Below are 22,843 nucleotides of genomic sequence, written 5' to 3' on the forward strand. Positions count from 1 at the left end.
AGTCTTTAGGGAAAGGAGAGGTTTTCTGTTCTCTATTCTGACGAAAGGAATGAAACCGATTAGAAGCTTTAGATTTGCCTTTAGACTTTTTATCTTGAGGCAAAAAAACTCCCTTCCCCGAGTAATAGTGGAAATAATTGAATCCAACTGGGAACCAAACAAATTATTACCCTGGAATGATAACGATAGTAACCTAGAATTAGATACCATGTTAGCATTCCATGATTTGAGCCATAAAGCTCTTCTAGCTAAAATAGACAAAGACATAGATTTAACATTAATCTTGATGATATAAAAAATAGCATCACAGATAAAATGATTAGCATGTTAAAGCAAACGAACAATGCAATGCAAATCAGAATCTTTTTCCCGTTGTGCTAAGCTATTCAACCAAAATGTTAATGCAGCCGCAACATCAGCCATAGAAATGGCAGGTCTGAGTATATAGCCAGAATGCAAATAAGTTTTCCTTAAATAAGATTCAATCTTCCTATCTAAAGGATCCTTAAAATAAGTACTATTTTCCATAGGAATAGTATTAGTACGTTTAGCAAGAGTAGAAATAGCCCCATCAACCTTAGGGACTTTTTCCCAAACTCTAATTTAGCCACTGGCAAAGGATACAACTTTTTAAACCTTGAAGAAGGAACAAATGAAGTACCAGGCTTAGAACACTCCTTAGCAATCACATCAGAAATAGCATAAGGAACAGGAAAAACCTCAGGAGTAGTCACAGGAGGTTTATAGACAGAATTTAAACGTTTACTGGATTTATTATCAAGAGGACCAGACTCCTCAATTTCCAAAGTTAGTAACACTTCTTTAAACAAAGAACGAATATACACAATCTTAAAAAGATAAGATGATTTATCAGTGTCAATGTCTGAAGTAGGATCTTCTGAGTCAGAGAGATCCTCATCCAAGGAGGATATATCAGTATGTTGCCGGTCATTACAAATTTCATCAGAATTATGAGAAGTTTTAAAAGACCTTTTATGTTTATTTGAAGGTGGTATAACAGCCATAGCCTTTTGAATCGCATGAGCAATATAATTTTTCATATCAACAGGGATATCATGTACTTTAGATGTTGAAGGAACAACAGATTACTATCACTAATAGAAACTTTTTCTGCATGCAAAAGCTTATCATGAGAACTGTAATATACTACAGCTGGAGATATAATCTCCACTAGTTTACAACATATACACTTAGCTTTGGTAGAACTGTGTTCAGGCAGCATGGTTCCTACAGCAGCTTCTGAGACAGGATCAGATTGAGACATCTTGTAAAATGTTAAAAAAAGAAAAAATAACATTAAACAGAAATATCTTATTTCCACATATAGTAGTTTCAGGAATGGGAAAAAATGCAAATGCTAAAATTGGCAAAAAAAAGCAAATAGCATAGCCCTCTGAGCATAAAAAAAGGCAAGAAGCATATAGGAAGTGAGGTAAAATAAAACAATTTTTTGGCGCCAAGTATGACGCACAACTCAAATGGAAGTTGAGAATTTTTTTGGCACCAACAAACATCCGGAAATGATGCAACTCGTGTCATAACAAACAATTCTGCGCCAAACAACCTAGCGTCAACTAAGACGCAGGTGATACTCTCTTCGCATCCCTCTGACAAACACTGTACTCTGAGAGGAATTGGGATTCAGAATGCTTAGAAGTGCTTATCACAGAAGAAATAATAAAAATCAAACACAAACTTACTTCACCACCTCCATAGGAGGCAAAGTTTGTAAAACTGAATTGGGGGTGGGGTGAGGGGTGTATTTATAGGCATTTTGAGGTCTGGGAAACTTTGCCCCTCCTGGTAGGATTGTATATCCCATAAGTCACTAGCTCATGGACTCTTGCCAATTACATGAAAGAAAAGGCCCCCTCCAGATGGACCGGGTAGTGTAGAAAGGGTAGTAATCTCTCAGGACACAGATCCTTGAGAGGTAGATGGCTCAGAGGGGCTAATAGCGCTATGAGTATTAGCAGGCTTGTGTCCATTCTTAGACTTCAGAACAGTGTTTAGGCAAATGGAACAAAATTGAGTAGGCGGGCAAACCACGGCCTCCTCACAATATAAACAGGAATTATTAATCAGTACAGAAGGAGTGGAACCTTCTAATGTAGTATCAGAGTCCTCCATATCTAAGATATATTCACAGAAGAACAGACAAGAAGTAAACACTTTTATTAAAAAAACGGCACCTTTATAATCCCAATGGCTGGGGCACTCACCACTTCCTAGACCCAGACAACTAAAAGTGAAAACGCTCACCTTAGAAGTGATGTCCGCAGCAGGATCGTAGGAAAATTAAAAGACCACACCCGGTCACGTGGTGCGTAGGACAGGACTTCCCCTGCTATGAAAAAGGCGCCAAGCTATTATGAGCTGGCTGAGCAACAGTCAAAAACGAAAGTGAAACCCGTTTGTTCCAAGCCAAAAGCACACAGTCTATGAGCCCAAAAACTCTCACATTAAAGCAGTTATAAATAACCCCTAGCTGTTCAAATAATCTTCCTGAAGGAGATAGTAACCCTTGATCCTATCGAGGCATAAAGGAGCCACACTGTGACCCTGTATAAGAAAAGTGTATAAATAAAATGGTCTTACCCTCCAGGATCCATGCTGTGGAACAGGCATAGCCTCTCAAGTGTGACAGTCTTGCAGCGACGCTTCTGACATGGACTTGAGTGTGTAACAGCAAGCAGTGAAACTCATCAACACTGATTGCTCAGGAGCTGTTAGGCGACAGTCTGGATGGGTTCGCAGAAAAAAACAGAATTTATGTTTACCTGATAAATTACTTTCTCCAACGGTGTGTCCGGTCCACGGCGTCATCCTTACTTGTGGGATATTCTCCTCCCCAACAGGAAATGGCAAAGAGCCCAGCAAAGCTGGTCACATGATCCCTCCTAGGCTCCGCCTACCCCAGTCATTCGACCGACGTTAAGGAGGAATATTTGCATAGGAGAAACCATATGGTACCGTGGTGACTGTAGTTAAAGAAAATAAATTATCAGACCTGATTAAAAAAACCAGGGCGGGCCGTGGACCGGACACACCGTTGGAGAAAGTAATTTATCAGGTAAACATAATTTCTGTTTTCTCCAACATAGGTGTGTCCGGTCCACGGCGTCATCCTTACTTGTGGGAACCAATACCAAAGCTTTAGGACACGGATGAAGGGAGGGAGCAAATCAGGTCACCTAAATGGAAGGCACCACGGCTTGCAAAACCTTTCTCCCAAAAATAGCCTCAGAAGAAGCAAAAGTATCAAACTTGTAAAATTTGGTAAAAGTGTGCAGTGAAGACCAAGTCGCTGCCCTACATATCTGATCAACAGAAGCCTCGTTCTTGAAGGCCCATGTGGAAGCCACAGCCCTAGTGGAATGAGCTGTGATTCTTTCGGGAGGCTGCCGTCCGGCAGTCTCGTAAGCCAATCTGATGATGCTTTTAATCCAAAAAGAGAGAGAGGTAGAAGTTGCTTTTTGACCTCTCCTTTTACCAGAATAAACAACAAACAAGGAAGATGTTTGTCTAAAATCCTTTGTAGCATCTAAATAGAATTTTAGAGCGCGAACAACATCCAAATTGTGCAACAAACGTTCCTTCTTTGAAACTGGTTTCGGACACAGAGAAGGTACGATAATCTCCTGGTTAATGTTTTTGTTAGAAACAACTTTTGGAAGAAAACCAGGTTTAGTACGTAAAACCACCTTATCTGCATGGAACACCAGATAAGGAGGAGAACACTGCAGAGCAGATAATTCTGAAACTCTTCTAGCAGAAGAGATTGCAACTAAAAACAAAACTTTCCAAGATAATAACTTAATATCAACGGAATGTAAGGGTTCAAACGGAACCCCCTGAAGAACTGAAAGAACTAAATTGAGACTCCAAGGAGGAGTCAAAGGTTTGTAAACAGGCTTAATTCTAACCAGAGCCTGAACAAAGGCTTGAACATCTGGCACAGCTGCCAGCTTTTTGTGAAGTAACACAGACAAGGCAGAAATCTGTCCCTTCAGGGAACTTGCAGATAATCCTTTTTCCAATCCTTCTTGAAGGAAGGATAGAATCTTAGGAATCTTAACCTTGTCCCAAGGGAATCCTTTAGATTCACACCAACAGATATATTTTTTCCAAATTTTGTGGTAAATCTTTCTAGTTACAGGCTTTCTGGCCTGAACAAGAGTATCGATAACAGAATCTGAGAACCCTCGCTTCGATAAGATCAAGCGTTCAATCTCCAAGCAGTCAGCTGGAGTGAAACCAGGTTCGGATGTTCGAACGGACCCTGAACAAGAAGGTCTCGTCTCAAAGGTAGCTTCCAAGGTGGAGCCGATGACATATTCACCAGATCTGCATACCAAGTCCTGCGTGGCCACGCAGGAGCTATCAAGATCACCGACGCCCTCTCCTGATTGATCCTGGCTACCAGCCTGGGGATGAGAGGGAACGGCGGGAACACATAAGCTAGTTTGAAGGTCCAAGGTGCTACTAGTGCATCCACTAGAGCCGCCTTGGGATCCCTGGATCTGGACCCGTAGCAAGGAACTTTGAAGTTCTGACGAGAGGCCATCAGATCCATGTCTGGAATGCCCCACAGCTGAGTGACTTGGGCAAAGATTTCCGGATGGAGTTCCCACTCCCCCGGATGCAATGTCTGACGACTCAGAAAATCCGCTTCCCAATTTTCCACTCCTGGGATGTGGATAGCGGACAGGTGGCAGGAGTGAGACTCCGCCCATAGAATGATTTTGGTCACTTCTTCCATCGCTAGGGAACTCCTTGTTCCCCCCTGATGGTTGATGTACGCAACAGTTGTCATGTTGTCTGATTGAAACCGTATGAACTTGGCCCTCGCTAGCTGAGGCCAAGCCTTGAGAGCATTGAATATCGCTCTCAGTTCCAGAATATTTATCGGTAGAAGAGATTCTTCCCGAGACCAAAGACCCTGAGCTTTCAGGGATCCCCAGACCGCGCCCCAGCCCATCAGACTGGCGTCGGTCGTGACAATGACCCACTCTGGTCTGCGGAATGTCATCCCTCGTGACAGGTTGTCCAGGGACAGCCACCAACGGAGTGAGTCTCTGGTCCTCTGATTTACTTGTATCTTCGGAGACAAGTCTGTATAATCCCCATTCCACTGACTGAGCATGCACAGTTGTAATGGTCTTAGATGAATGCGTGCAAAAGGAACTATGTCCATAGCCGCTACCATCAACCCGATCACTTCCATGCACTGAGCTATGGAAGGAAGAGGAACGGAATGAAGTATCCGACAAGAGTCTAGAAGCTTTGTTTTTCTGGCCTCTGTCAGAAATATCCTCATTTCTAAGGAGTCTATTATTGTTCCCAAGAAGGGAACCCTTGTTGACGGAGATAGAGAACTCTTTTCCACGTTCACTTTCCATCCGTGAGATCTGAGAAAGGCCAGGACGATGTCCGTGTGAGCCTTTGCTTGAGGAAGGGACGACGCTTGAATCAGAATGTCGTCCAAGTAAGGTACTACAGCAATGCCCCTTGGTCTTAGCACAGCTAGAAGGGACCCTAGTACCTTTGTGAAAATCCTTGGAGCAGTGGCTAATCCGAAAGGAAGCGCCACGAACTGGTAATGCTTGTCCAGGAATGCGAACCTTAGGAACCGATGATGTTCCTTGTGGATAGGAATATGTAGATACGCATCCTTTAAATCCACCGTGGTCATGAATTGACCTTCCTGGATGGAAGGAAGAATAGTTCGAATGGTTTCCATCTTGAACGATGGAACCTTGAGAAACTTGTTTAAGATCTTGAGATCTAAGATTGGTCTGAACGTTCCCTCTTTTTTGGGAACTATGAACAGATTGGAGTAGAACCCCATCCCTTGTTCTCTTAATGGAACAGGATGAATCACTCCCATTTTTAACAGGTCTTCTACACAATGTAAGAATGCCTGTCTTTTTATGTGGTCTGAAGACAACTGAGACCTGTGGAACCTCCCCCTTGGGGGAAGTCCCTTGAATTCCAGAAGATAACCTTGGGAGACTATTACTAGCGCCCAAGGATCCAGAACATCTCTTGCCCAAGCCTGAGCGAAGAGAGAGAGTCTGCCCCCCACCAGATCCGGTCCCGGATCGGGGGCCAACATTTCATGCAGTCTTGGTAGCAGTGGCAGGTTTCTTGGCCTGCTTTCCCTTGTTCCAGCCTTGCATTGGTCTCCAAGCTGGCTTGGCTTGAGAAGTATTACCCTCTTGCTTAGAGGACGTAGCACCTCGGGCTGGTCCGTTTCTACGAAAGGGACGAAAATTAGGTTTATTTTTTGCCTTGAAAGGCCGATCCTGAGGAAGGGCGTGGCCCTTACCCCCAGTGATATCAGAGATAATCTCTTTCAAGTCAGGGCCAAACAGCGTTTTCCCCTTGAAAGGAATGTTAAGTAGCTTGTTCTTGGAAGACGCATCAGCCGACCAAGATTTCAACCAAAGCGCTCTGCGCGCCACAATAGCAAACCCAGAATTCTTAGCCGCTAACCTAGCCAATTGCAAAGTGGCGTCTAGGGTGAAAGAATTAGCCAATTTGAGAGCATTGATTCTGTCCATAATCTCCTCATAAGGAGGAGAATCACTATCGACCGCCTTTATCAGCTCATCGAACCAGAAACATGCGGCTGTAGCGACAGGGACAATGCATGCAATTGGTTGTAGAAGGTAACCCTGCTGAACAAACATCTTTTTAAGCAAACCTTCTAATTTTTTATCCATAGGATCTTTGAAAGCACAACTATCCTCTATGGGTATAGTGGTGCGTTTGTTTAAAGTGGAAACCGCTCCCTCGACCTTGGGGACTGTCTGCCATAAGTCCTTTCTGGGGTCGACCAAAGGAAACAATTTTTTAAATATGGGGGGAGGGACGAAAGGAATACCGGGCCTTTCCCATTCTTTATTAACAATGTCCGCCACCCGCTTGGGTATAGGAAAAGCTTCTGGGAGCCCCGGCACCTCTAGGAACTTGTCCATTTTACATAGCTTCTCTGGGATGACCAACTTGTCACAATCATCCAGAGTGGATAATACCTCCTTAAGCAGAATGCGGAGATGTTCCAACTTAAATTTAAATGCAATCACATCAGGTTCAGCCTGTTGAGAAATGTTCCCTGAATCAGTAATTTCTCCCTCAGACAAAACCTCCCTGGCCCCATCAGACTGGGTTAGGGGCCCTTCAGAGATATTAGTATCAGCGTTGCCATGCTCTTCAGTATCTAAAACAGAGCAGCCGCGCTTACGCTGACAAGTGTTCATTCTGGCTAAAATGTTTTTGACAGAATTATCCATTACAGCCGTTAATTGTTGCATAGTAAGGAGTATTGGCGCGCTAGATGTACTAGGGGCCTCCTGAGTGGGCAAGACTCGTGTAGACGAAGGAGGGAATGATGCAGTACCATGCTTACTCCCCTCACTTGAGGAATCATCTTGGGCATCATTGTCATTATCACATAAATCACATTTATTTAAATGAATAGGAATTCTGGCTTCCCCACATTCAGAACACAGTCTATCTGGTAGTTCAGACATGTTAAACAGGCATAAACTTGATAACAAAGTACAAAAACGTTTTAAAATAAAACCGTTACTGTCACTTTAAATTTTAAACTGAACACACTTTATTACTGCAATTGCGAAAAAACATGAAGGAATTGTACAAAATTCACCAAATTTTCACCACAGTGTCTTAAAGCCTTAAAAGTATTGCACACCAAATTTGGAAGCTTTAACCCTTAAAATAACGGAACCGGAGCCGTTTTAAACTTTAACCCCTTTACAGTCCCTGGTATCTGCTTTGCTGAGACCCAACCAAGCCCAAAGGGGAATACGATACCAAATGACGCCTTCAGAAAGTCTTTTCTAAGTATCAGAGCTCCTCACACATGCGACTGCATGCCATGCCTCTCAAAAACAAGTGCGCCACACCGGCGCGAAAATGAGGCTCTGCTTATGCTTTGGGAAAGTCCCTAAGTAATAAGGTGTCTAATACAGTGCCTGCCGATATTCTTATATCAAAATACCCAGATAAAATGATTCCTCAAGGCTAAATATGTGTTAATAATGAATCGATTTAGCCCAGAAAAGTCTACAGTCTTAATAAGCCCTTGTGAAGCCCTTATTTATGATCGTAATAAACATGGCTTACCGGATCCCATAGGGAAAATGACAGCTTCCAGCATTACATCGTCTTGTTAGAATGTGTCATACCTCAAGCAGCAAGAGACTGCATACTGTTCCCCCAACTGAAGTTAGTAGCTCTCAACAGTCCTGTGTGGAACAGCCATGGATTTTAGTTACGGTTGCTAAAATCATTTTCCTCATACAAACAGAAATCTTCATCTCTTTTCTGTTTCTGAGTAAATAGTACATACCAGCACTATTTCAAAATAACAAACTCTTGATTGAATAATAAAAACTACAGTTAAACACTAAAAAACTCTAAGCCATCTCCGTGGAGATGTTGCCTGTACAACGGCAAAGAGAATGACTGGGGTAGGCGGAGCCTAGGAGGGATCATGTGACCAGCTTTGCTGGGCTCTTTGCCATTTCCTGTTGGGGAGGAGAATATCCCACAAGTAAGGATGACGCCGTGGACCGGACACACCTATGTTGGAGAAATTCCCTGCATCTTCAGACTCTAACTTTCATCAATACTCTTACTGAGAGGTTGACATGATTACTCAAAACTCCAGTCCTTTCTTGAAGGGAACATACCCATTACAGGACTATCCAAATCTTCTGCCACTTCTCTGCCACCTCCTATAGTGATGAAAGGCAAAGAATGACTGGAGGATAGGGGAAGTGGGAGGGATATTTAAGCCTTTGGCTGGGGTGCCTTTGCCTCCTCCTGGTGGCCAGGTGTTGTATTTCCCAACAGTAAGGAATTAATTCATGGACTCTCCCTGCCTTATGGAAGGAAACACAATAAAATATTATTACCTTTGATAGTGTTCAATAAGAGCTAAGGTAACCACAATTGACAATAAATTAGATTTTGCACTTAACTTTGTTGAGCAAAAATCCCAACTGAGCTCCGTAAGCAAGAAGTATATTAGAAAGTATATGTACGGGAAGAGAAGCAGCGTGGAATCGTAAAATCTGAAACAAAAAAATAACCAGTTAATTAGGCCAGAGAAAGCCATAAATGTCAAATAATGTAACAGCATATACTGTATAATCAGCAAGTTTCTCACTGTTTTTTAGCTACTATTCATCAGTTTGAAATTACATGATTCATTTCACTTTTCTGAAAAATGAATTTACAATTATTCATTATGAGAGAGAAGAAGAGAAGGAGAGAGAAGAAGAAGAGAGAAGAAGAGAGAGAAGAGGAAGAAGAGAGACAAGAAGAAGAAGAGAGACAAGAAGAAGAAGAGAGACAAGAAGAGAGAAAAGGAAGAGAGAAGAAGAAGAGAGACAAGAAGAAGAGAGACAAGAAGAAGAGAGACAAGAAGAAGAAGAGAGAAGAAGAAGAGAGAAGAAGAAGAAGAAAGAGAAGAAGAGAGAAGAAGAAGAGAGAAGAAGAAGAGAGAAGAAGAAGAGAGAAGACGAAGAAGAAGAAGAGAGAAGAAGAAGAAGAGAGAGGAGAGAAGAGAGAAGAAGAGAGAAGAAGAAGAAGAAGAAGAAGAGAGAAGAGAGAAGAAGAGAGAAGAAAAAGAGAGAAAAAGAGAGAGAAAAAAGAGAGAGAAAAAAGAGAAAAAGAGAGAGAAGAAGAAGAAAATGAGAGAAAAAAATAGAGAAAAAGAGAGAGAAGAAGAGAGAGAGAGAAGAAGAGAGAAAAAGAGAGAGAGAAGAGAGAAAAAGAGAGAGAGGAGAGAGAAGACGATAGAGAAGAAGAGAGAAAAAGAGAGAGAGAGAAGAAGAGAGAGAAGAAGAGAGAGAAGAAGAGAGAGAAGAAGAGAGAGAGAAGATGAAGAGAGAGAGAAGATGAAGAAGAAGGAGAAGGAGAGAGCGAGCGAAAGAGAAGAGATAGGAGTCATATTGAATGGCAAAATAAGTACATTAAAGACAGCTTACATTTCCAATACAAACATTTAAATACATTCTTTTCCTATCAACTTCCCAGTTTTAACTGAATAATGATGTGTTACATGATAAATGTGTAGTGCGTGTACTGTGTATACACACACAATTTGCTGTAAAATATTTTTCGCACACGTATATTAATTAAATCAACAGCTTGCATTGAAGTATATAGATTTGTAGCAAAACTGGAAAGTTGGACACATTTTTGGTGGTGAAATCTGAAATGTATTTTATTTAAGAGGTGCTGGCATAAAAATCTAGAGTTTTGGATATCAAAGGGAACTTTTGCTGCCGTCTCATTATTTTAGATAAACCTTGATGCATGTAAAATATAACAAAGCACAGATTTAACACAAAAAATACTTTTAATGAGAAAAGTTAATATATGAGAAAAAAACTAATGCAGTTGGTATGTTTTTGCTTTGTTCTCTTTGTATCCTTTTTTTAAAAAGCAAACCTAGGTAGTTCCAGGAGAAGCAATGCACTACTGGGAGCTAGCTGGTGATCAGTGGCTGCACATATATGCCTCTTGTCATTGTCTCACCTTATGTATTCAGGTAGTTCCCAGTCATGCATTGCTGCTCCTTCAACAAAGGCTACCAAGAGAATGAAAAATTTAACAACAGAAGTGAATTGAAAAGTTATTTAAAATTCTGAGTTGTGCAAATAGCGCTGCTGATTGGATCAGAGGCAGTTTCTGTTCAGGACCTGCAGTACACCGCGGGTCCCAAGCAGCACTTCTATTTTATGCTTAGCCCCTTTTCAGGGGTTCAACACACAGTAGACCAGGGTCGATAGTTGTAAAATTGCATGTTCTAATGGATTAGAGCACATCATTTTTCAACTAATATTTATTTCATTCCCCAATATAGTCCTTTTAATTAGCTGGTGCTTCATTATGTTTAAGATGTAAAACTGCATTAATAATGTTACATGAGATTGTAGCAAGGAAATTACAAATTGCTTATTAAGCATATTGTGGTCTGAGAGTTGTAAACTTAGGGACGGTAAACACAACTTTACTAAATGTTTCAATGCAGAACTTCTGAAACAATTGTTAATGGGTATTTTGCACTCCCGTGTGCTGGTTTATATGTCATGCCTTCAGCCCCCTGTCTTTTTACTTTATAGCAGCTAGTTAAATAACACACTGCCCAGCACACAGACTGCAGCCAGAGTGCACTCCACCTGCTCTGCCAGTACAATCCTCCCATTTTATAGTAAAAAAAATAACATCTGATGGCATAACAGATAAACAAGTTCACAAGGGGGGAACAATCCCCTTTACAGATGTGTTTGGAAGGTCTGCATGAAAGCATTTGCTAGTAACTAATAAAATGCCTTAAAAATATTGCGGACAAAAATAATTCTCACTGATCCTTCAAATATTATTATAGTCAACAAAACCATTCAGTTACATAACTATATGAGTAAACAAAATAAGATTAAAATATAAATAGAAGAGCAAATATTAACAGCAAAGCCAAGAGCAAATGCAACTGACTAGATAAATCAGGAAAGTATTGAGTGCAAAAAATACATATAGGGATTATAAACTATGCCGTCCTCATTATCAATGTAACTGTAACAGTATATAAATGACCACAAAAAAATCTCATCAAAATTGTGAAGTGAGTTTATTAAAGGGACATTGTACATTAGACTATTCTTTGCATAAATAATCCATCTATATAGCCCATCTGGGAGTGTTTTTGTAACAATGTATAGCTTTGCTTATTTTATTTTTATTAACCCTTTCGTGACAGGGTTAAAGTGCCTACATCGGAACAACTGTTCCGATGTAGACAAATTGAAACTACGCGATCGTGCATACGATCGCGAGATTTCAATTATTGGATCGCATCTGGGGGGCGTCCCTACAATCCTAGGAACGCCCTCCAGACCGCGATTAAATCCCTGAAGCACAGAAGGCTTCAGGACAGCCGTTAGTTATGACGTTCCATTCCGTCATAACGGCTTTAAAGCCCAGTCTAATTATGACGGAATGGAACGGCATAACGGCTTTAAAAGGTTAACATTGTGCTTATTTTTAGACTCTTTAACAAAGCCCCAAAGTATCAGATGTAGACCCAGGTCTATAGACTCCTGCTGCTCCTGTTTGTGTAATGGGTCTTGTCATATGCAGGGGAGGGTCTTCTCTTCCTGCTTTCTCAGACCCTTTCACTGGGTGTCCCAGCCTAACCTCATCAACAAACTGGGAGCGTCTAAGTAAGTTTTTATGTTTAAACATTTTTTTTTTTATTGAGTTTTACATATTCATATGTTCAGTATAAGAAGGCAAACATATCTGAACATTAGAACAGTGTGAACAATAAAAATGAAAAATAAAAAAATAAAAAAGATAAACAATAACAATTGTCATGTCTTTTGTCATCATTCCATTCTTTCGAAAATCCATCATATTTACTTTCATGTGCATCAATAAGTGCCTGAAGAGTTATCAGGAATACTATCTTCTAGAATCTAAACAACATTAAGACTGAGACTATGTAGCTCTGTGGTACTACGTTTTATGGCCATTTAGCATCCAGTAAAACCATATTTTGCTGAACATCTCCCTTGTATCTAAGATCCAGGATGCTGATTCATAAAGTGTATATGTGGTGTTGTGGTTCTGGTGATCGTACAGAGTATCCTAACGAGTGTGTTTACAGCGGTATCAAACTTCTCTATGTATTCATGTAACAGAGCCTGCGTTATCGTGAGCTGGAAATTTTCCTCTAGTAGTATGCTAATAAGATGTGCTAAAGATTGCCAAATTCTTCTAACCCCTATGCACTTCCACCACATGTGCTTGTAAGACCCCTCTCTACCACATCCTCTGTAACACAACTTGCTACTCGTCTGAGATGTGGGATGTCCTCATGGGTGTAAGATACCAATGGAATGCTGTTTTTACCGTGTTTTCCCTTAAATCTGCACTTAGAAGGCCTCTGCATAAGGAGCTAAATATATTGTTCCACTCCTCAGTAAGGTTCCTCTCCATGTCTTCTTCCCACTTGAGTATGACACTATTCTTGAAGTTGTCTGTCTGGTGAGTCATATATTCTCTCTATTGTAGTTTTAGGTTGTTGAGGCATTCCTTTTATGTGTTTTTTAATGGATGTCGATGGTTGGAGATCTAGATACCAGTGTAGCTTGTAGGGGTGAATAATATCTTGTAGTTGTGAGTATGTGATTATTTTGTGGTTGGTCACTAAGTCTGCCACCCTATATAGGCCTTTATTTGCCCATTTGCCTATTATGCTATGAACCTCTTCTGTGAGTAACAATCTAATTGGAGTCTGCAACGAGTATGGTGGCAACAAACCCTCATCTTTCTGTATAAAAAGTAAATCTTGTTGTCTCGCTTCTGTGATAGGAGAGGTATGAGTGTTTTTTCTATGTGTTCCCTTATTCCATAGTAAATCATCCTGATTCTTTATATTTTCTAAACTTGATTCTAGAGTGGTCCATAATATTTCTTTGGATTGTCTACCTAGAAGGGTTGTTTGGGAGACTCTGGAAGCCCTGTAATAGTCCACTAAGTTCGGTATGCACACCCCTCCTAGTTGTCTGACGTGTGAGTATTTTAGATGAGATTCTAGGGGATTTTCCACCCCTGATGAAGGTTAATAGCTCTGATTGCAGTGAAGTTAATTCTAGTGTCTGTATTTTGAATGGTAATGTCCTGAATAGATAGAGGAGGCGTGGAAAGACGATCATTTTGCATGCTGAGAGTCTTTCGTATCATGAAAATGGATGTCTTTTCCATTTTGATAAATCTTGTCTAATAGTTTTTATCAATGGAGTATAATTATATTTATGTAGGCGATCTAACCGGGATGTCAAGTTGACACCTAAATATTTTAAGGAATGTTTTGCCCAGCGGAGGTTGAAGTTTAATTCAATGTGTTTTTTCGTGATTTGTGGTAAGGCCACTGGCAGAGCCTCGCATTTATCCAAGTTAATTTTATACCCCGAAATTGGGAAAATATGTCTATTATAGAGTACAGATTTGGTAATGAAATAAGCGGCTTGGTAACTGTCAACAGGCTGTCGTCTGCAAAAAGGGTTAGTTTGTATTCAGTGCCTTTCATTTTAAGTCCTGTGATATCTGGGGAGAGTCTTATTTTGGCTGCTAGAGGTTCAATACATAAGGAAAATAGCAGGGGCGATAATGGACTCCCCTGTCTGGTGCCGTTGAGGATTGGAAATGTTCTAGATTTGTACCCAGAGGATATTACTTGTGCCGTCGGAGTAGAATATATTGCTTGGATAGCTGTATAGAATGGCCCAGTAAGTCCTAAGTGTTTGAGTAGAGTCATCATGTATTGCCAGTCTATTCTGTCAAACGCCTTCTCTGCATCCAATGCTAGGAGCAGAGAAGACATTCCTGTTCTGTGCAAGTGATCAATTATGTTCAGCATACGTCAGATATTATCAGGAGCCTCCCTATCTTTAACAAAACCCACCTGGTCGGGGTGAGTGAGAGATGGTAAGATCGCTTTAAGTCTGTTAGCTAGGATTTTGGTGAAGATTTTCACATCTTGGTTAATGAGGGAGCTAGGGCTGGAGCAGAGTTTAATATTTTTCCCCTGTTTAGGAATAATCGCTATATTGGCTTGGAGCAACTCTGATGGTATATCATTGTCTGTTAAAATGTGGTTACAGAATTTGGTAATATGGGGCACTAAGGCCACCCTGAAAAGCTTATAATAATCTCCAGGGAAGCCATCTGGTCCTGCTGCCTTACCCAATTTTAACTCCTTGATTACCTGTGATACCTCAAGATCGGAAACGGGGGCACCTAGATGGTCAAGGTCTGTTTTGGTAAATTTAGGTAGTTGGGCTTCCTTGAGAAATGTCTCTGTCAGTTTGTCTCTTTTCGGTGATCAAGACACCTTGTTCCCATCATATAACTTGCTATAGAACAGAGCAATTTGTCAACTATCTCTTGGGGATGTGTGGTAAGTTCTCCTTTACTATTTTGAATGGATGAGATAGTTAATGCTTTATTCTGCTCCCAAATCTTGTGGGCCAAGAACCTATCGGGCTTATTAGCATATATGTAATACTGGACTTTCAATTTTTGAATGGCCCTACAGGCATCAGTATTCTTCATTTTTGCCAGTGTGGCTCTCTTTTATTGCAGTGTATTTAACAATGATTGTTTTAGTGTCATTCTGTGTTGTCTCTCTAGGTTCACAATCTAGGAGTTGGGCTACTTGTGATTTCTTTTGTCTAAGGTAAGTTGATTTGCTCTGTATGAGTACCGCTATTATGACTGCCTTATGTGCTGCCCATGTGTTTAATGGATTGCTAGTCGTGTCTATATTTATCTGCCAATATTCCTGCAAGTGTTTTAGTGTACTGTCATAGGACAAGGGGTGTCTGAAAAAGCTGGGGTCATATGTCCAGGATTTTTCTCATCTTGTGTCCTCTCTAGATGAAGAGAGATCATTGAGTGGTCTGACCAAGTACAAGGGAGAATCGTTGAAGATTGTAATACAGGCTGGAGTATCTGGCTGGTGTATATATAATTAATCCTAATGTATGTGTTGTGGGCTGCAGAGTAAAATGTGGTGTCCGACGTGTCTCCTTATAGAGTTTTCCATGTATCTATGAGGGCATGAGGTGCCAACATATCCTGAATTGCCTTGACCGTATGGTTGTCTCTTTGTTGCTTAGTAGTCAGTGTCTTCTGTGGGGTGGGTTTTGCCTGTGACATATTAATATTGAAGTCGCCTGCCAATATAAGTTTATGTTGCGACCAGTCGGTAAGCAGATAAGAAATTTGCCTAAAAAACGGTTAATGTTTCTCATTAGGGGCATATATATTGCAAAGCGTAACATCTACCTTGTCTATTTGTCCCGTTACTATTATATATCTACCTTCTTCATCTGCTGTTGTAGTGTTATGGGTAAATTATAAAGAGGAGTGGATAAGGATAGATACCCCCCGTTTTTTTTTGTGGAGGTAGTTGCATGATAATGTTGGGTGAAATATCGGGACCAATATTTAGGGATATGGTTGTTGGGGAAATTAGTTTCTTGCAGAAAGAGAATGTTAGCTTTCAGTTCCGTATATTTTGTTATAGCAACTTTTCTCTTAACATCGGAATTTAGGCCTCTAACATTGTGTGAAATGATCCGAAGTTTCGGTGTCATTGTATATTGGTTGTGTTTAAAGTATAGAAATCATCCCCAACCCCGCTTACAACACACCCACACAGGTGGAACAAGAAAACTAGACGGCTCCCCATCTTTTCTCTGTGACTCAATGATGCGTGTATATAAAGAGAACAGAAATCATAATCTAAATATGCATATGACAATGTTATAACACAATAACAATTAAAGGAAACATTAAAAAATAAACCGTAATAAACAGGAATTAAACCTAGAAATAATGTTTTCCGCTCTACCATAGCGTGAAAGCATCTTAAATAAGTGTGCAGTAATGTTGCATCTGTACAAATCTGGTCTTATAACTAAGGTTGGTTGTAAATGGTATTTATGTATCTTCTAAAATTTTATAGCTTTCTGTTAGCATAGGTTGCTTTACAGAGGGCCTCAACCAACATATACTATTTTATCATAATATGCATTTACTCTATTTAATTCAAACAACTTTTAACTCTAACAATGGGACTTGAGGGTCAGCAGTTCTTGTGCCTTCACAGTGTCCAGGGCAGCAAATGTCAACCAGTGTAAGCAAACAGGCATATCAGCTCAGTCACCATTCCCTCTAGTTAGCAAATTGGGCAGCCCAGTAAAAATAGTTCTGTGGTCACAGAAAACATCAAGGGTATGCATGGATAATACTTATCTGCTGTATGATCCCGACACAAAGTGATACTCCCTTCTTTAAGACTTGGGATATGATCCAGGTATGTGTCCATTTTCAGAGAGAAAAAGAAAGAAAGTTTTGTGCCTAATTCCTGTAGGCTTGGCTTTTCCCCTCATGGCTCATGTCTTGTTTCTTCTTTGGAACTCTGGTCCATGTTTTTTGGAGCGACTTTCTCCGATGTAGTGGGGCATCTGGGGGGTCCGAGTCTTGCAAGAGGGCCGGTGGATCTATCTGTAATCTTTGGCATAAATCTGGAATCTCCTGAGGATCCTTGAGAGACAGAGTTTTATTTTCAAACAGAATATTAAGTGAGAAGGGAAAACCCCATCTGTAGAGAATTTGTTTCTTTCTCAGAAGCAATGTGAGAGGTCGTAGCGCGCTTCTCCTCTGTAGCGTCCTCAGGCAGAGGTCCTGATAGAACAGAATGATGTTTCCCTGAAACTTAAACGTCGGGTATTTCCGTGATGCTGCTAGTATCTCTTCTCTCTCTTGATATCTCAGCATTTTAATTATTATGTCCCTTGGGGGATCATTTCCTTTGGGTTTAGGCCTGAGGGCCCGGTGTGCCCTTTTAATTTGAAATTTCTCTTCTTCATGTCTCCCTGTGATGCTGTGAAAGAGACGCAGTAGATATTCTGTTAGCTCTGGTGTATTTACTGTCTCTGGGACCCCCTTCAATCTTATATTGCACCGCCGCCTGCGGTTTTCCAAGTCTTCCATTTTGTCATATATGTCTTCGATTTCCTGTTGTTGGGAAGATACTTGTTTTGAGAGCGCATTGACCCCCTCAACCACGATGTCACCATTTTCTTCTAGTGAATTCACACTTGTGCCTAGATCCACAACATCCTGTTTGATGTCGGAGAGGCTGTTCATAACAGTATTCTGCATCGTTTCCATCCTAACAACTTTTCAAAGTTGGTGTTTATATCTTTTTTTGATACCAAGTTTGCCAAGTCAGACTTTGTAAGTGCTGTTGATTCTATACCTTGCTCCTGAGACCCAGTGTCAGAGTCCCCTTCTCCATCTTGTGTGTCTGTACGCCCCCCTGAGAGTTTTTCTCCTCTTGAGGATTTGAAGAAAAGATTTGCTGCTGACTATTTACTCAGTGGCATATTTTTCAGATTTTTTTTGCCCGCCATTTTTTTGTGATCTCCCGCTCACTCCCTTAATACTTAAATTACGTGGTCAAAGTAGCACTTTGTTTGCATAACCAAAGCTGTCTCCCATACACCTCCGGTAACTATTTTTTAGTAGTAAGATGTCTGCTATTGTAGGTGTACTTAAATACAGCCGTATCTGATACTGTTATCTTCTTATATATATCTGCAGCTCCTTTCTAACTTATATGTTTACCCAAATCTTAGGATAGTTAGTGGATAAGCATTCTGTATCAAGAGGGTCCCCTTAATCTCACACAAATATGCTGCCTTTAATCATAGCAAATTTTGGAGCCATGTGCTATCAGATTCTGCTGAGCTTCATAAACTGTGGTTTACTGATGCATTATGTTTTACGTGCTGGAGAGTTTGTGCCACTTCTAGCCGTAGCTTAGGAGCTGCCATTATGGGGTAAATTGAAGTTGGTACTGCCCAGCAATGTCCGGTCTGTTTTGTGACCTAGTTTTACATTCTCATGTCCCTCATTTAGTTAGTGGGCTAGGAATAGGCTGTCCCCCGTTACCTCCTGTTTGAAGTGTTGCTAATTTTCAGTCTGCTACGCACATGGCTTTGCAGGATGGCAACCGGGTTCAGTGTTGCAGCGTTACTTTCCCCAGAGTGAGTCAGAGGTCTTTTAATTACTTGCTGGGTTATCTCAGTCTAGCCAAAAAGTGAGCTCTCTTTCTGGCTTTATACCACCTTAGTACAAGTTACTGCACGGAGCTAGTCTTTCAGACGTCCATTCCCTGGCTCTGCTAGCCTAAGTCCTAAGTAAGTTTTTAAAAGGTTTTATACTTGATTTTTATGTATGTATTCTTCTATATAGTAGTGTCTATTACATGCAGTTATATGAAAAGTGGTGTACACTGTCCCTTTAAGGTAGTGCCATAAGTGTAAAGTAAGTGTGTGAGGGTGGTTGGTTATATTTGTATTCCTCTATACTATATTGCCATTTAACACTTCTCTATACTTGAGAGGTACCAAACGACCCTAAGTCCATTGTAATTCAATAAAGCTCTAAGTTACACAAACCTACAGTAAAAACTGTTATGCAAATGTTAAAGTAGAGGAAAACTTACCCTTATTTAAAAAAAAAATTTAATAGTGTCACCGTTCGCCCTGCTTGTGCCTGTGTATCAAGCAGATGATACTTGGAGGCTTTTATTTGACTTACATCTAGTAAGTAAGATTTTATTGTTTGAGTGTAACCATATTTTAATAAACCACACTTGAATCTCTTTTTGTGCGCTTTGTTTTCTCCTTTTCTACGGTCTAATAAAAATTATTTAAAAAAATATTGCACACAAAAGTTATAAGGGCTCAAAGATATGAGATCTTGGGTGTTAGAAAAATAAAAGCCACAAAAGGACTTTTACATTGAGATACATACATACTGTATACATTGCTAAAGATGTATTTGTATGTATATAGATATGTCTATATATGTGACCATATTTATATATGTATTTATGTGTATATATGTCTGTACACACACACACATATATATATATACACACATATATATATATATATATATATATATATATATATATATATATACATACATACATACATATATATGTGTGTGTATATATATATATATATATACACATACATACATATATACACACACACACACATGTATACACATAGACATATGAGTGCATTAGAGTCCTTTGCCATTAAGTACATAAAAATATGGAAAAAAACATTTATGCAATATTCATATTTAATAAGGATTTTAACTATGTATTTACTGTAAATATTTTACATTGGCTAATGCGAATATGCTATGTTGTTTCCACTTTTTTTCTCCATTGACTTCTATGGGGGAATACATGCACATGATAATCTACGTTCGGATTTTTGCGCTAGTCGGGTTACCCCTTGCACAAAATAAGGTTGTTGTTGAACTTGTAAAACAAGCACAACCCAACTAGCACAAAAAGCTTAACTCGAAGCGAAGTTTTAGCAAAAATGCAATATAGTGCTCCACATTATATATATTAATATATATCTAGCCCACAATTGGGTATTCAAAGCAAATATTAGCCTTAGAAAAATTGTCAGATGTATTTTTTTATATCAGTTGTTTACTGAAAACATAAGTGTAAAGTTTTATTTTCTATAAAGTTATAGTTGCCCCTAATGTTGAAACCTAGGTTTCCCTTATTTAAACTCTTCTGCTAAGGACAATTAGGGACAGATGCAGTGTGTAAACATGGGTTAAGTTGAATATACCAATGTTAAAAGGGACAGTAAACACCTTATAATTACAAGACATTTCTGTTGTGTTGCTATAGAATAACAGTCAAGTTTTAACGTTTAAGACAAACTAACATCCTTTTTACCAAAATTAATTTATCACTAGCCAAAATCCACCCACCATTTTCCTTATTTGGAGGAACCAATCTGGGCTATAGTCACAGTCACAAAGTTAGTATAGATCAAATTGTTATGCAGCTATCTTAGGGAGCCAATTGGGGACATATATGTAGCAGAGTTAGCATTGAGAAGTCAGCAGGATGCATTTCAAGTTCTCAGCATTAGAAATTGCTAATTTTCCAGAGCTAAATTACATAAAATTGTGAAAAATAAATAAGGATACTATACTACATTGTTTTAATATGTATAACAAAACATTTTATATAAAAATTTCAAGGGGTTTAAAGTCCCTTTAAGATTGTTATATGTCTCCAAACGCCCTCAGCAGAGGAGATAAGTGAAACATAGCTTTTACCATGGTTGTGCCCATTTCTTTATAAAAAGTCAGTGATAATGAAAAAGTCCACCATTAAAATTAAATAATGAAAGTGCATTACAAAGTGTTTTAGTACCAAATGTGTGTTACATCCTTAATGTGCCCAATGTCCATTTAAACAGTAGCTATAATACATATGAACGGACAGCATTTAAACATGCAGTTTCAGAATAACTCCTACAAGTCTACTGGTGGAGAGGGACACACCTCTAAAGCCTATTATATTCATAACAGGAACATTATTTATTTCAAAACCAAAACAACCTTAATGTATTTTGAAATTCCTTTTTAAGGTGAAACAAAAGGTTGACCAAATGTCTCTAAAGAAACCTACCCCCCCCACACACACCCCCCACACCCCAAAAAAATGTCTTTCATGATTCAGTGTAAAATAAAAATAAAAAAAACTTTCCAATTTACTTGTTATCAAATTTACTTTGTTCTTTTGGTATCCGTTGTTAAAAAGGAGATAGAAAGGTGTAGGCGCATCCATGTAACTGGAGCAATATATAGCAGCAGTTTGTTCTGTTAAACATTTGCACACACAGCCGTGTTTCCTGTCATGTACTTCCCCAAAAATGTGGATCTAGATTTTTTTTTTATTTTTTTATTTTTTTTAACTGTATGCTCTGAGTAACAAAAGAAATGTTTGGCTTTCATGCCCCTTTAAGTATTATTTCATTATTGCCAGGCACGTCATCTAAGGAACTCAGAGGCAAGAAATATGGTCCAGACAGCTTCTTTTTTTTACTTGGTCCAACTTGAAGAAAACCCATTGCTGGTGCACAATAACTACATTTTACCTCACATATCAAAGCACAAATCTATTGTACACAACATTGTGTAACATCTAAACCAGATCACAGTAATCCCTTTACCAGGATCATGCTTTATTATAGCAAATAGAGACAAGTGATACCATTATGATTATAAAATAGTTGAGTAAGATGTATATTATATTTACAATCACAATAAACCAACTCTTAATAGTGCTGGTATATTAACAATTCCAATACATTTCCCAAAATCAAGACCAACTTGTTGAAAATTGTAAATTCTAACATGATTTTAAATACTTTTCTGTGACTACTTAAAGGGACACTGAACCCAAATTTTTTCTTTCGTGATTCAGATAGAGCATGCAATTTTAAGCAACTTTCTAATTTACTCCTCTTATCAAATTTTCTTCATTCTCTTGGTATGTTTATTTGAAAAGCAAGAATGTAAGTTTAGATGCCGGCCCATATTTGGTAAACAACCTGGGTTGTCCTTGCTGATTAGACAGCACCAATAAACAAGTGCTGTCCATTGTTCTGAACTAAAAATGTGCTGTCTCCTTAGCTTAGATGCCTTCTTTTACAAATAAAGATACCATGAGAACGAAGAAAAAATTATAATAGGAGTAAATTAGAAAGTTGCTTAAAATTGCATGCTCTATCTGAATCATTGGGTTCAGTGTCCCTTTAAATAGTCAGTACCTAGTGGCTGAACAGAATTATATATCTTTATAAAAATAAACATACATCTTTATACAAACATACATTAACCATACTTACACAATACAGGCATTATAAACACTTGTTAGGAACTAAATAGCTACCAAATCTTAATTTGTAACTCAAAAGTAAAATGTATCTATAAATAATATTGTAAAACAAAATCCATACCTGTTTCTACATATAATGGGAAAATCAATGTCAAAATCATTAACTGACCAGATAACCCCCCTTTTTCTTTAAATAGAATGTCTTTAAGTCTTTAAAATGTCAGGAAGAAAGTTTTTTGACTTTGAGGAAACCCGTTAAGAAACACGTTTTTTTCCGACTGGTTGATTTATGATTTTTGTCTTGGTGACCAACTTTATAAAACTGATGTTCAAGGACAATTTGGATGTTAGAAGCTACTGATGTGCAAGTTTGTGACACAAGAGGTCTTGAAGGAAGCGCTGATGTGCTTTTCTGACAGTCTGAATGTTTTGCCCAATGCCTGGTTCTTTCTTCCGATTGGAAACTAC

General features: G+C 39.2%; 1 protein-coding gene across 1 annotated transcript in view; it reads right to left on the bottom strand.

The window, feature by feature from the left end:
• Positions 1–22,843, bottom strand: part of PGAP1 (post-GPI attachment to proteins inositol deacylase 1) — a 703,705-nt gene that overhangs the window by 212,712 nt on the left and 468,150 nt on the right. Inside the window, exon 21 of the mRNA XM_053698557.1 lies at positions 9,035–9,128. Within this exon, the coding sequence (XP_053554532.1) occupies positions 9,035–9,128 (94 nt within the window). The remainder of the gene's footprint in view (positions 1–9,034; positions 9,129–22,843) is intronic.

The sequence above is a fragment of the Bombina bombina genome, chromosome 1, assembly GCF_027579735.1.
Source record: "Bombina bombina isolate aBomBom1 chromosome 1, aBomBom1.pri, whole genome shotgun sequence".
Lineage (NCBI taxonomy): Eukaryota > Metazoa > Chordata > Amphibia > Anura > Bombinatoridae > Bombina > Bombina bombina.